At 44.8% G+C, this 13,298-nt stretch overlaps 1 protein-coding gene across 1 annotated transcript in view; it reads right to left on the bottom strand.

Moving 5' to 3' along the window:
- The window catches only part of cacna1aa (calcium channel, voltage-dependent, P/Q type, alpha 1A subunit, a), a 136,735-nt gene that overhangs the window by 85,744 nt on the left and 37,693 nt on the right, over positions 1-13,298 (bottom strand). Inside the window, exons 4-18 of the mRNA XM_045210994.1 lie at positions 8,539-8,630; positions 8,165-8,317; positions 7,549-7,736; positions 5,950-6,053; positions 5,627-5,742; positions 5,449-5,493; positions 4,941-5,027; positions 4,572-4,778; positions 3,969-4,081; positions 3,649-3,761; positions 2,641-2,772; positions 2,322-2,394; positions 1,595-1,712; positions 1,157-1,224; positions 201-304 (exon numbers count right to left, since the gene is read on the bottom strand). Of these exons, the coding sequence (XP_045066929.1) occupies positions 201-304; positions 1,157-1,224; positions 1,595-1,712; positions 2,322-2,394; positions 2,641-2,772; positions 3,649-3,761; positions 3,969-4,081; positions 4,572-4,778; positions 4,941-5,027; positions 5,449-5,493; positions 5,627-5,742; positions 5,950-6,053; positions 7,549-7,736; positions 8,165-8,317; positions 8,539-8,630 (1,713 nt within the window). The remainder of the gene's footprint in view (positions 1-200; positions 305-1,156; positions 1,225-1,594; positions 1,713-2,321; positions 2,395-2,640; positions 2,773-3,648; positions 3,762-3,968; positions 4,082-4,571; positions 4,779-4,940; positions 5,028-5,448; positions 5,494-5,626; positions 5,743-5,949; positions 6,054-7,548; positions 7,737-8,164; positions 8,318-8,538; positions 8,631-13,298) is intronic.

The following is a 13,298-nucleotide window of genomic DNA, read 5'->3' as shown; positions in this document are numbered from 1 at the left end:
AACACTAGTGTGTGTGTGTGTGTACATGTGCTTGTGTGTGCGTGTGTGTCTGTGTGTGTGTGTGTGTGTGTTTGTGTGCGAGCAAGCGCGCAGGTGTCTGTATGTGCACCTGAAAAGTGGACACAGTTAAGGGAGGGGACAAGGATGAGAGAAACAACAGAGAGAGATATGGAAAGAGAGAAAGAAAGAGAGATACTTACGCCGCTATGGAGAGGTTGGCTGCAGACTGAGGGCTGACTTCGGCCACCTCCTTGGCTTTCTGTAAAGCATTTTTCTTGGAAGCGGCTTCCTCTTCCTGCTCGTCCTACCAAAGACAGAGAGTGAGAGGGGGGAAGAGGGGAAATACATAGTAGGGAGCGAGAGAGGGGAGGATAAAAAGCAGAGATAGAGGAGGTTGATACAAATGGTAGACAGAGTGAGAAACTAGAGCAATGACATTTATAGATAAGAGAAAGCGGGATTTTGACATTTACATTTTTTGTCATTTAGCAGACGCTATTATCGAGAGCGACTTACAGTTAGTGAGTGCATACATTTTTCATACTGGCCCCCCGTGGGAAACGAACCCACAACCCTGGCATTGCAAGCGCCATGCTCTACCAACTGAGCTACAGGGGACTGTACAGATACATGGAGACACAGAAGAAGAGGTGAAGCGAGAGGGCTGACTACGCCCCGAGAATGAAGCGTGAAGCAGACCAAGTGGGGATTTTTTGTATGGTGACAATGAGAGAGTTTTGAACTTGGTCAACATAAAATGTAATTGCTAATTTGCTAAGTGAGGCTTAATTAATAGAATAAAAGTTTCATAATGTTTAGGTTGTTACGAATGTATTGATATAAGTGGACGCACGTGGCATGCCGCGAACTTTGAGAAAAATTATTTTATATCGGAGTTGTGCCTGTTGTTCACATGCGTATCTGCCCTCTCATTGGCTAGAATGTTCCCGCCTGTTCCCGCCTTTTCCCGCCTGACTTCCACCTTTGCAGATATTTATTCCCATTGTTAGAGCAGACAGTTCAATATCTTGTCAACATATAGATAATCTTTGATGGAGAGCTAGAGCTGACAGGGTGAGAGGTCATTTCCTGAACTGAGGGGTCATTCTATTTGATCCCAGTAGGCGTGGCTAGGTCAGTGCACAAAGTACTGTACCTTAGTGAGTTCCTGTGCATTAGCCAGATTGTCCACAGCGATGGCCAAGAACACATTCAGCAGAGTGTCTGAGAGCAAAGGGTTAAAGACAGAGACTACACACAACACAGTGTGTGGGATTGAGACTGTGTGTGTGTGTGCGTACGTGTGTGTACGTGCATGTGTGTGTGTGTGTGCATGAGCATGTGCGTGCTTGTGTGTGTGTGGGTAAGTGGGTGTGCTGTGTATGTGAATGCATGCATGTGTGTGTGTGTGTACGTGTGTGTACGTGTGTGTGCGTGTGTGTGCGTGCGTGTGCGTGCGTGTGCGTGTGCGTGTGTGTGCGTGTGTGTGTGTGTGTGTGTGTGTGTGTGTGTGTGTGTGTGTGTGTGTGTGTGTGTGTGTGTGTGTGTGTGTGTGTGTGTGTGTGTGTGTGTGTGTGTGTGTGTGTAAGGATACAGTTGCCGAAGAGTGTGAGCACGATGAAGAAGACTGAGAAGACCATTCCGTTGTTGACTCCTCCCTGAGACTCTATTCCGTCATACATTACCATGTTCCAGTCTTCTCCGGTCAGGATCTGGGGGGAGAACACACTCTTAATAAAGATGTAGGATATTAATTTGAGGCAGTTTGCTACAGCAGGAAATAATCCTACAGCAACAGGAAATGTGAATTATTATGTGGATTAAAACTACTGGACATTTTTTTGAAGGGGTTGATCAATTTTTCATTGGGGCAAATCAAGTCTGACATTTTAAATGGAAGTTACAAACTTTAGAAACCTTTTTAAACCTTGAATACACTACAAGTTTGCATTTCCTGCTGTTCAGGAAAATTATCAGAACAAAAGAGTGATCAAATTAAGATCCTACGTCTGTACAGACACTCATACACTCGTACCACTGTACACACAATCTTATACACACACACACTCTTAAACACATACACTCTTATACACACACGCTTTGCACACATGTTAGGACTGCTTATCTCGGGACTGCTTACATACTCTCCTCTCCTTTAACCTACCTTTACACTCATCTATCCCCTTTCTTTCTCTCTTATCCCACATTTCCAGTGCGCTACCACTCCCTCTCCCACTCTTCTCCTGCCCTCTTTTCTCATTCCATTCTCTCCTTCCTTTCTCTCCCCTCTCCACTCCCCCCTCCCGTCTTTATCCACTCACCTGGAACACAGTCATTATTGCTGCAGGGAAAGTATCAAAGTTGGTCGGGGGAGTGCCAGATTCAAAATTAAACCTAGAGGATAAACAGAGAGAAATGGAGGAAGAGAGAGAGAGAGAGCGAGAGAAAGAGAGAGAGAGAGAGAGAGAGAGAGAGAGAGAGAGAGAGAGAGAGAGAGAGAGAGAGAGAGAGAGAAAGAGATTAAAGACGGCTCCAAACACACAGACACTGAGGACAAAGAGTGACAGGGAAGGGGAGGAAGGGGGAGGAAGGATGAAAGGGGCCAGAAAAGAGGGGAAAAGAAGAGAAGGAGGTACTGACTGTCCTCCGAAGAGTTGCATGCCCAACAGAGCGAAGACGACGATAAAGAGGAAGAGGAGGAAGAGCAGGCTTATAATGGATTTCATGGAGTTGAGCAGAGATACAACCAGGTTCCTCAAAGATGCCCAGTACCTGACAGAGAGAGAGAGAGCAGTAGAGAGAGAGAGAGAGAAAAAAAGTGAGAGAGAGAGGGAGGAGGAGGGAGGGAGGGAGGGGGGGAGAGAGGGCGAGAAAGATAGGAGAAAGAGAGAGCATGTGAGAGAGAGAGGAAGGAGAGTGAAAGAGAGAGAGGTCACAGCAGCAAGATTTGTGACCTGTTGCCACAAGAAAAGGGCAACCAGTGAAGAACAAACACCATTGTAAATACAACCCATATTGATGTTTATGTATTTTCCCTTTTGTACTTTTCTATTTGCACATCGTTACAACACTGTATATATACATAATATGACATTTGAGATGTCTTTATTCTTTTGGAACTTGTGTGAGTGTAATATTTACTGTTCACTTTTTATTGCTTATTTCACTTTTGTTTATCCATTTCACTTTGCTTTGGCAATGTAAACATATGTGTCCCATGCCAATAAAGCCCCTTGAATTGAATTGAATTGAGAGAGGTGGGGGAGAGAGGGTGGGAGAGAGAGAGCATGTGAGAGAGAGAGAGAGAGAGAGAGAGAGAGAGAGAGAGAGAAAAGAGAGAGAGAAGAGAGAGGCAGTAGAGAGAATAAAGAAGAGAGAAAGAGAGAGAGAGAGAGAGAGAGAGAGAGAGAGAGAAAAAAGAGAGAGAGAGAGAGAGAGAGAGAGAGAGAGAGAGAGAGAGAGAGAGAGAGAGAGAGAGAGAGAGAGAGAGAGAGAGAGAGAAAGAGAGAGAGAGAGAAAGAGAGAGAGTTTAGAAAAGCCTAACAATTTCTAATTTCCTTTCATGGTCGTTTGTTAATGAGACATGCTGACAAACAGATTGATAAGATATCAGATACAGAGGTTGACACAAAGTCAGTAGAGACTTACTTGGTGACTTTGAAGATTCTCAGTAACCTTAGAGCTCGTAATACACTGATACCAAAGGATGTCCCAGGCTGGATAAAACCCCACAGCACCTCGAATATGCTGCCACATATTACCTGCCACACACACACACACACACGATTAGTGACGTTATCCAAAACATGTGGTCATAAAATAATGTGTGAGTGCGTGTGTTTACTGTATTGGTGTGTGTGTGTGTTCACTGTATTCATGTGTTTACTGTGTGTTTGTGTGTGTGTGTGTGTCATATATGCCTTGTGTGCACCGTGTGTACCCTAGAGCAGACGAGTTCCACCACTCACAATGCAGTCAAAGCAGTTAAAGGAGGAGTGAAAGTAAGGCTGTGACCCCAGTCCATAAATCTTTATACCCATCTCAGACATGAAGATACTCAAGAAGACGAACTCCGCAAAGTCTGGAAGAGGTGAAAAGAGAGAGGGAACAGGGGAGAGAAAGTGGGAAAGATCAGAAGTGAGCGAGCATGAAAATACAGGAGGATGATATCAAAAGAAAATGAATAAAGAGGGGTATTGAAAAATTAACTGTAAGAAACAATCAGAGAGGCAGAGAGAGAAAGAAAGAAAAGTAGCTAGAATTTCCATCCATCCACCCATCTATCCATCCATCAATCCTTCATCCCTCCCTCCCACCATCCCTCCCACCATCCCTACCTCTCTCTCTCTCTCTGTCTCTCTCTCTCTCTCTCTCTCTCTCTCTCTCTCTCTCTCTCTCTCTCTCTCTCTCTCTCTCTCTCTCTCTCTCTCTCTCTCTCTCTCTCTCTCTCTCTGTCTCTCTGTTTCTCTGTCTGTCTGTCTCTCTCTCTCTTTCTCTCCCTCTCTAGCCCTCCCTCCCTAAGCCTCCCTCCCTCCCAGCCTCCATCCCTCCCTCCCAGTATGTCTACTCACAGAGGAAGTCTGATAGTGGTTCAGGCTGGTCGTAGTGTACTACAGCCACACACATGGTGTTCAGTCCCACCAGACACAGTACACTCCAGTAGAAATACTGGGTCTTCACAATGCGTCGGATGAAGAAACGCAGACGACGCTCCCTCTTATGGAAGTTAGAGCCCTCCAGCTTTGAACTCTTCAGACTGGTCCGCGCAAAGGGAGAACCTGGGAGGATAGGAGAAGAGTGGGAAGAGGAGAAAGGGATGGAGGAGAGGAGAAGAGTGGGAAGAGGAAAGGGGGATGGGGACAGGAGTGGCGAGAAAAAAACACATTTGATTAGCATGTAACATCTTGTGTGTGTGTGTGTGTGTGTGTGGTGTTTCTTACCCACTGCCAGGTCTCCATCCCCATCCTCTGGGTTAAGGAGATCTGTTTTGTTCTTGTGGTTTTTGATGGTGGGTCTCCTGCGGGTGCCTGAATGGGACAAACAGAACACAGTTACGCACAACTGCTCACTATAGAACACGCAAACAAACACTGGCACAGTAGCAAAGATGCTACATTTACACTAGTAAAGATGCTACATTTACACTAATAAAGATGATACATTTACACTAGTAAAGATGATACGTTTACACTAGTAAAGATGCTACATTTACACTAGCAAAGATGCTACATTTACACTAGTAAAGATTCTACATTTACACTAGCAAAAATGCTACACTTACACTAGCAAAGATGATACATTTACACTAGTAAATATGCTACATTTACACTAACAATGATGCTACATTTACACAATGCTATATTTTCTCATTGTCTGTCTGTATATACATATTATTATCATATCTACGTCACTACACACACAAACACACACACACTGTGGGGTAAATACCGTCAAAGGCATCAGGGTCTTCATCGTCTGCTAAGATCACTTCTTCTATAGGAAGGAAAAGTGAAGTAAACAATAACATGGGAATGCTTATGGCAATATATATAACATATATAACATAAATATGTAACATAGGGTTCCAAGTATGTTGTGTGTGCAGTTCTATATGATGATAATGTACCTGCTTTACAAATCCACTCCAGGTATCCATTGAGCTCTCTCTCTATCTGCTGCTGTCTCCTCAGCTTCAGAAACTCACTCCTGTTCTCCACTCGCTCTCTCTCTTTGGCAAACTCCCTGGGGTAGACACACACACACATATCAACACACACATATCAGCTGAAACACACATATAGATCTATACAATGACATATACACAGACATATTATATACACACACACATGCACACACGCACACATCTCCCACACACACACGGACGTGCGCCCACACACACACACTCTCCCACACACACACACATGCGTGCACACACACACACACACTTACCCAGACAGTACACCCAGTACCAGGTTCAACATGAAGAAAGAGCCGATGATGATGAGGGGGATGAAGTACATCCAGTTCCACGCGCTCCCTGAGGCATCGTTGCTCTGCAAACACACATATTTATTTATTTCTTAATCATTCATCTATTGATCTATTCATTGATCTAGTAATTCATCTTTCCCTTCTTTGACTAGAGAGGTTACACTGAGATGTAGATTTTATAAAGCGAAAGAATAGCAGACTATTTTCAGGACCTTTTGTATAAACTGGGACGGGGCCACCACAATAAGGTGTTGATTAGAACATGGTTTTATACAGTATACTGTACAGAGTATCTACCATTTAAACAGTTCAGCTGCACAGAATGTAACACTCTTCCTCTCTCTTTTTCCCTCACCCTTTCTCTCCCTCTCATCCTCATCCCTCCATTCCCCTTCTCTCTCCAACCCCCCTTTCTCTCCCTCTCTCATCCCTCCCTGTCTTGCTGTATTTCCCCCTAAACAGAGTCCATCACAGAATGTAACGTTCTTTCTCTCTCCCATACACCCTCCTTCCTTCCTTCCTTCCTTCCTTCCTCCCTCCCTCCCTATGTCTGTGGGCTTGGCTGCTGTTGCTGTGTGCTGTACTGAATGTACTGCAGCCTTTTTAGCCATTAAACTTTCAGCACTTTCCTCCTCAGCAGCTGCAAGAATAACTCTGACTGAACAGGCCTGTTAAATATAGAGCAGCACCGCCACCGAGTGAGACTGATGGAGGAGCGAGAAGAAGGGAAGGGGCAGAAGGTGGAGGGAGGGGGAAGGGGGGAGAGTGGGAGAAAGGGGGAGGCCAACGGGGGGAGAGGGACAGTGAGTGATTGGTTGTGGTGAGGTGGGGGGAGTAGGAGGAAGAGAAGAGGAATGGAGATGGAGAGACATTTTAAGGAAGCAGATAGAGCGAGGAAAGAGAAGAGGGGGAAGAGAGGGAAGGGGAGGATGGAATGTATGCCCATAGAGACTGCTGTGGATGGGACTACACTCACATTACCCCACTGCCCTCATCCACCTCTCTGTCACCATAGCAACCATTGCCACTGGCAGCAGGGCACTATTCACTGTGTCTTAGGTATGGGCACACAATACAGTATATGAGTAAATGCTATGGGCATATTTGTATAGCAGTGAAACATGTATTGTATAAATTGGTGGGTAATTACCATGTAATTTACTAGTAAATACCATAAAAATCAATTATCAAGGTTGTAGTTGGACTAGTTAGCCACAGATCTAGGATCAGTTTATCTTGCCTCAATTCTAACCGAAACCCAAAATGAAACCTGAACCCGATCTCAAACCCAAACCGAAGACTAAACTTGAACCCGATCTCAAACCCCAAACCAATCCTGAATCCAATCCCAAACACAAAGACAAAACCAAACCCGATCTCAAGCCAAACCCAAACCTAAAACCAAATCCAAACTCCTGATCTTAAACCCAAAACCAAACCCGAACTCAAACCCTAACCCAACTGTAACTCACATAATAGTCCAGCTCTTTAACCATTAAGTAAATGCCATAATACCCCTAATACAGACCCACTGTGATGTGAAGTACCATAACTCACATAGTAGAGCAGGTCAGTCCATCCCTCCATGGTAATACACTGGAAGACTGTGAGCACGGCAAACAGGATGTTGTCAAACTGGGTGATGCCGTAGTTAGGCCCCAGCCAATACTGTCGACACACGGTCCCGTTTGGACATAGTCTCGATGGGGCTTCGGTCCCACACGGAAACTCCTCGCGAATCTCATCTAAAGGGGTACAGAGAGTTTGGGGATTAACATGTAATCTAAGAGCTAGATCTTCTTTGGTTCATATTGAATTGACAGTCTTTTTGTTACTGATTTAACTGGCATACTGACTGACTGACTGACTAACTGACTGACTGACATACTGACTGACCGACTGACTGGCGACTGACTGGCTGACTGGCTGACTGACTAACTGGTAGAATGACTGGCATACTGACTGACTGATTGACATACTGCCTGTCTGCCTGACTGACTGGCGACTGACTGGCTGACTGGCTGACTGACTAACTGGTAGAATGACTGGCATGCCGACTGACTGACTAACTGACTGACTGTCCGACCGTCCAACCAACCGACCCACAATCTTCTGGCCGACCGATCGACTGACCGACCAATCGACCGACCGACCGACTGACTGACCGACTTACCTGTGTGAATGTCGAAGCAGGTAGTGTGGAATTTGCCCATGTAGAACTCCAGGCCGATGATAGCGAACATGAGAATGGCGAAGAATAGCAACAGGCCGATCTGCAGCAGTGGGATCATAGCCTTCATGATGGACTTGAGGACCACCTGGAGGCCTGGGAGAGACACCGCACATAGTTTCAGAACAGAAACAACAGACAAAGTAAAAAACTCTGCCCTACATCCCAAAACCCCAATAAAAATGATGTAACTTTAATCAGAACTGTCCTCCCTATCCCCCTCCCCTTCTCTTATGGTATCAGATAAAATCGGACTATTAGGGATGTGGCTAGTCGTTCTCTCCGTCCCCCACCCCCCATATGTCCCTATGACTTACTGGGTATCCCAGACACCAGTTTGAGGGGTCTCAGCACACGGACCGCTCTCAGAGTCCGCAAATCGAAGTCCGATCCCACTGTAGACAAGATCCTACAGAGAGAAACGGAGCAGAGAGAGAGAGGAGGTGGAGAGAGGGAGAGAGCGAGACAGAGGGAAGAGGGAAAATAAAGAGAAGGAATCATTATTCAATCTGAATATTTTTGGGGGACATTTGTAGCATCAACCATTCAATGTGTGTCGGTTGCCGGGGGTTTTAATGACATCATCTGTTAATCATTGACACTAATCACTTGTCACCTGGATGAGAAGAAGACTTTCAGCGAGTGAATGAGTAAGTCAATAATGTGAATGCTTGAATGAGCCACAAGTCAATCAAGAGATGGAACAGGGAAGTCGATAGAGAGAGCGAGAGAGAGAGAGAGCGAGAGAGAGAGAGCGAGAGAGAGAGAGAGAGAGAGCGAGAGAGAGAGAGAGAGAGAGAGAGAGAGAAACATAGCACAGGCTGTGTGAGTGAGAGTTGCTGACAGCTCATTTGGTCCTCATCTTTATTCCCCCTATTTATAAACTCTGTCTGAGAGCCATGGCCACTGCCAACTCATCAGGACTCTACCTGTACCTCACCATACACACACACAAACACACACGCATTTGTGCACGCACACACACATGCACACACACAAACACGCACACACACACACACGCACACATTGTGTAGGAAAAACTGAGAGTGTGTTTCTGTGAAGGAGTGTGTGTGTTGGTGAAGTGTTGATGAAGAGGTGTGTGTGTGAAGGAGATGATGTTCTCTCACATTGTCTGACTTCCAGTTATCCCTCTGACTGACTGTGAATCATCAACGGCTGAGTCCTGTAGCACCTCAGAACAAACCTATGCTTTGGCCCAAGAGTTTCTCCTGTCCTGAGCTGACCTGGAAAAACTCAGGGACCTTGTAGGAGACAACTAGAACATTGAGCTGTCCAGGTCACATTGTCAGGTACAATGTCTGGCCTCAGCCTACCTATGCTACATCCTTGAGAACAGATCTAGGATCAGCTTACCTTCCCCAAATCCTAGCCTTAACCCTTACGGGGTAAAAGTTGCAGATACCTCACTCTAACACATATGCTCAATATAATGATGGAAAGTTTGGCTCTTTTTACTGACTCGGATCTTATCGAAAAATAACAAATGTTTAGACTCATTTTCTTCAATTGAGTCAGTAATGTCCAGGGCACGCAGGACCCCATACCGGCAAACAATGAACTGAAAACTTGAAAAAGTGGTGATTCTACAAGCCTTTCGATCACATGTAGTTCACCATAGGGGGCTTATTGACTGAGACTTGGGAACGTGTGCTTTAAACAATGTAGGCTACATTTGCATACAAATAAGATCATTTCTTGATACATGTAAATGAGCTCTAGTTGTGGCACAACCGGACTAGATTGTGAACGACTCTTGGTGGAATGCATTGCTTGACTGCCGTGATAAGCACAATGTTGTTTGCGAACTGCAGCTCCCAAATGATTCATTCTCGAGTTCGAGCTTGTTGAGCAGCTTTGTAGTTTTGGTTCTACAAAGCTGTGTCCATCATAACATTCAATAATCAATTAATTGCATTCATTCTTGCACCATGCAATATATTATCAGTTCGAAACAATGCCTGCAGCATGATCAGTTGTTTGTCGGAGCACGTCTCTGGAGCCACTGAGCCGGAAGAGCGTGCATCAATCCTGCTGTAGGACTCATCGCATTGCAGCCAACAGGTCAAACAACTACAACTAACAAGTCAATCATAAAATTAATTCATGACTCTAGAGTCATTAAAAAGAGTCGTTCAAAAATAACGAATCATTTGCGAACAGCACATCACTACTTAATATGTGTCTCTCCCATTCCACATGGACCACTACAACACAGGAGAGTCTCAGGGGCCCACCGTTAGTCTGACAGTACACCTAAACACCAGGGAACATGGGATGATGATGTGTTAATGTAATACAATCTGATTGACACATCATTGAAAGCCTTTCCACTGAGCCCTGGTGGGGTGTCTGGTTGAGGAACAACAGTGAGTCCACAGAGCCCAGTTTAGGAAGCTCTGTGCTTAGCGCCTAACACACACCTTTAGCCTAATAGCTTCACCAGAGAGGCTGGTGTGACTGACTACGTTCTGGGAGTTCTTTGTGCTAGGAACGCAGGTAAATCCTATGGGAATTAGCTATCTGTGCTAAAATGCAGGTGAATGCTATGGGACTTAGCTATCTGTCCTAGGAACACAGGTAAATCCTATGGGAGTTAGCTATCTGTGCTAGGAACACAGGTAAATCCTATGGGACTAAGCTATCTGTGCTAGAAAAGTAGGTAACTCCTATGGGACTTAGCCATCTGTGCTACAAGGCAGGTACATGCTATGGGATTTCAATTCAATATAACTGTATTTATCCCATCAGGGGCAATTAAGCTAGCTACCTGTGCTATGGAGTTAGACATTGTTAGCCCTGATGACAGCCTGGGATACAGAGATTGTATTAACAGAAGAGGAGGTAAAGGGAAGTGAGAATGAGGGAGGGAGACAGGGAAGGAAGGACGAGGTGCTGGTTTGTCAGTCAAGAAGGTCCTGCAGTGAAGACAAGGTGGGATATTGGGGTTAAAGTGAGGGATTCACACTGACAAAGCAGGTGTGCGTGTGTATCTAGGGGGTAGTGTTAACAGTGCCGACAGGAGAGAAATCTACTGGGAGTTACTTGCCAATCTGCCTCACAGAATACTGTCAAGAGTGTGTGTGTGTGTGTGTGTGTGTGTGTGTGTGTGTGTACAAGAAGAAGACGATAATGATGATGAAGAAGATGAAGATGGCAGTCTTGCACCAACAGCTCCTCAACTCCACCAGGCCTGTCCACCTTTACAGCATTTATCATCAAAGCAACAAGGCTCATTCACACCCTTCTCATTCATAACTGTTTCCATGGCAACAGGGACCTTGGCTCCTTGCTAGAATCTTTGCATCACCGTGGTAACTGGGCCAACGGGGGAGCTTGATTGATATATTTTTTTAAAAATCTTCTAGTATCCTCAGTTGTGTCGCGACACACACACACACATGAATGTAAGTAATACACCCACACCCACACAAGCAAGCGCACACACCCAAAGCACACAGACGTAAACATTTATAAGCTGCACATACATACAGTTTCAGCTTGTAACCATTTGAGTGCACATACATTTATATGCACACATGCACACTAGTATCTAGGTCATATGAATTAGCTACCTATGAAAATACTCTGTTTCTACCCTGACGAACACACATGAATGAAAACACGCACGCACGTACACACACACACAAACACACACACACACTCCCTCCCATATACACACACACATGCGCACACACGCACGCACGCACGTACACACACACACAAACACACACACACACTCCCTCCCATATACACACAAACATGCGCACACACACACACACTGTACATATATACTGTATATATATATATACAGTGGGGGAAAAAAGTATTTAGTCAGCCAACAATTGTGCAAGTTCTCCCACTTAAAAAGATGAGAGAGGCCTGTAATGTTCATCATAGGTACATGTCAACTATGACAGACAAAATGAGAAAAAAAAATCCAGAAAATCACATTGTAGGATTTTTAATGAATTTATTTGCAAATTATGGTGGAAAATAAGTATTTGGTCAATAACAAAAGTTTCTCAATACTTTGTTATATACCCTTTGTTGGCAATGACACAGGTCAAACGTTTTCTGTAAGTCTTCACAAGGTTTTCACACACTGTTGCTGGTATTTTGGTCCATTCCTCCATGCAGATCTCCTCAAGAGCAGTGATGTTTTGGGGCTGTCGCTGGGCAACACAGACTTTCAACTCCCTCCAAAGATTTTCTATGGGGTTGAGATCTGGAGACTGGCTAGGCCACTCCAGGACCTTGAAATGCTTCTTACGAAGCCACTCCTTCGGTCAAAAGTTTACATACACTCAATTAGTATTTGGTAGCATTGCCTTTAAATTGATTAACTTGGGTCAAACGTTTCGGGTAGCCTTCCACAAGCTTCCCACAATAAGTTGGGTGAATGTTGGCCCATTCCTCCTGACAGAGCTGGTGTAACTGAGTCAGGTTTGTAGGCCTCCTTGCTCGCACACGCTTTTTCAGTTCTGCCCACACATTTTCTATAGGATTGAGGTCAGGGCTTTGTGATGGCCACTCCAATACCTTGACTTTGTTGTCCTTAAGCCATTTTAAAACAACTTTGGAAGTATGCTTGAAGTCATTGTCCATTTGGAAGACCCATTTGTGACCAAGCTTTAACTTCCTGACTGATGTCTTGAGATGTTGCTTCAATATATCCACATAATTTTCCTTCCTCATGATGCCATCTATTTTGTGAAGTGGACCAGTCCCTCCTGCAGCAAAGCACCCCCACAGCTTGATACTGCCATCCCCGTGCTTCACGGTTGGGATGGAGTTCTTCAGCTTGCAAGCAACCCCCTTTTTCCTCCAAACATAACGATGGTCATTATGGCCAAACAGTTCTACTTTTGTTTCATCAGCCCAGAGGACATTTCTCTATAAAGTACGATCTTTGTCCCCATGTGCAGTTGCAAACCGTAGTCTGGCTTTTTATATGGCGGTTTTGGAGCAGTGGCTTCTTCCTTGCTGAGCTGCCTTTCAGGTTATGTCGATATAGGACTCGTTTTACTGTGGATATAGATACTTTTGTACCTGTTTC

The sequence above is a fragment of the Coregonus clupeaformis genome, chromosome 35 (genome assembly GCF_020615455.1).
Source record: "Coregonus clupeaformis isolate EN_2021a chromosome 35, ASM2061545v1, whole genome shotgun sequence".
Classification (NCBI taxonomy): domain Eukaryota; kingdom Metazoa; phylum Chordata; class Actinopteri; order Salmoniformes; family Salmonidae; genus Coregonus; species Coregonus clupeaformis.
Note: the sequence above shows the minus strand (reverse complement) of the source record. Positions and strands in the feature narration are given on the sequence as shown.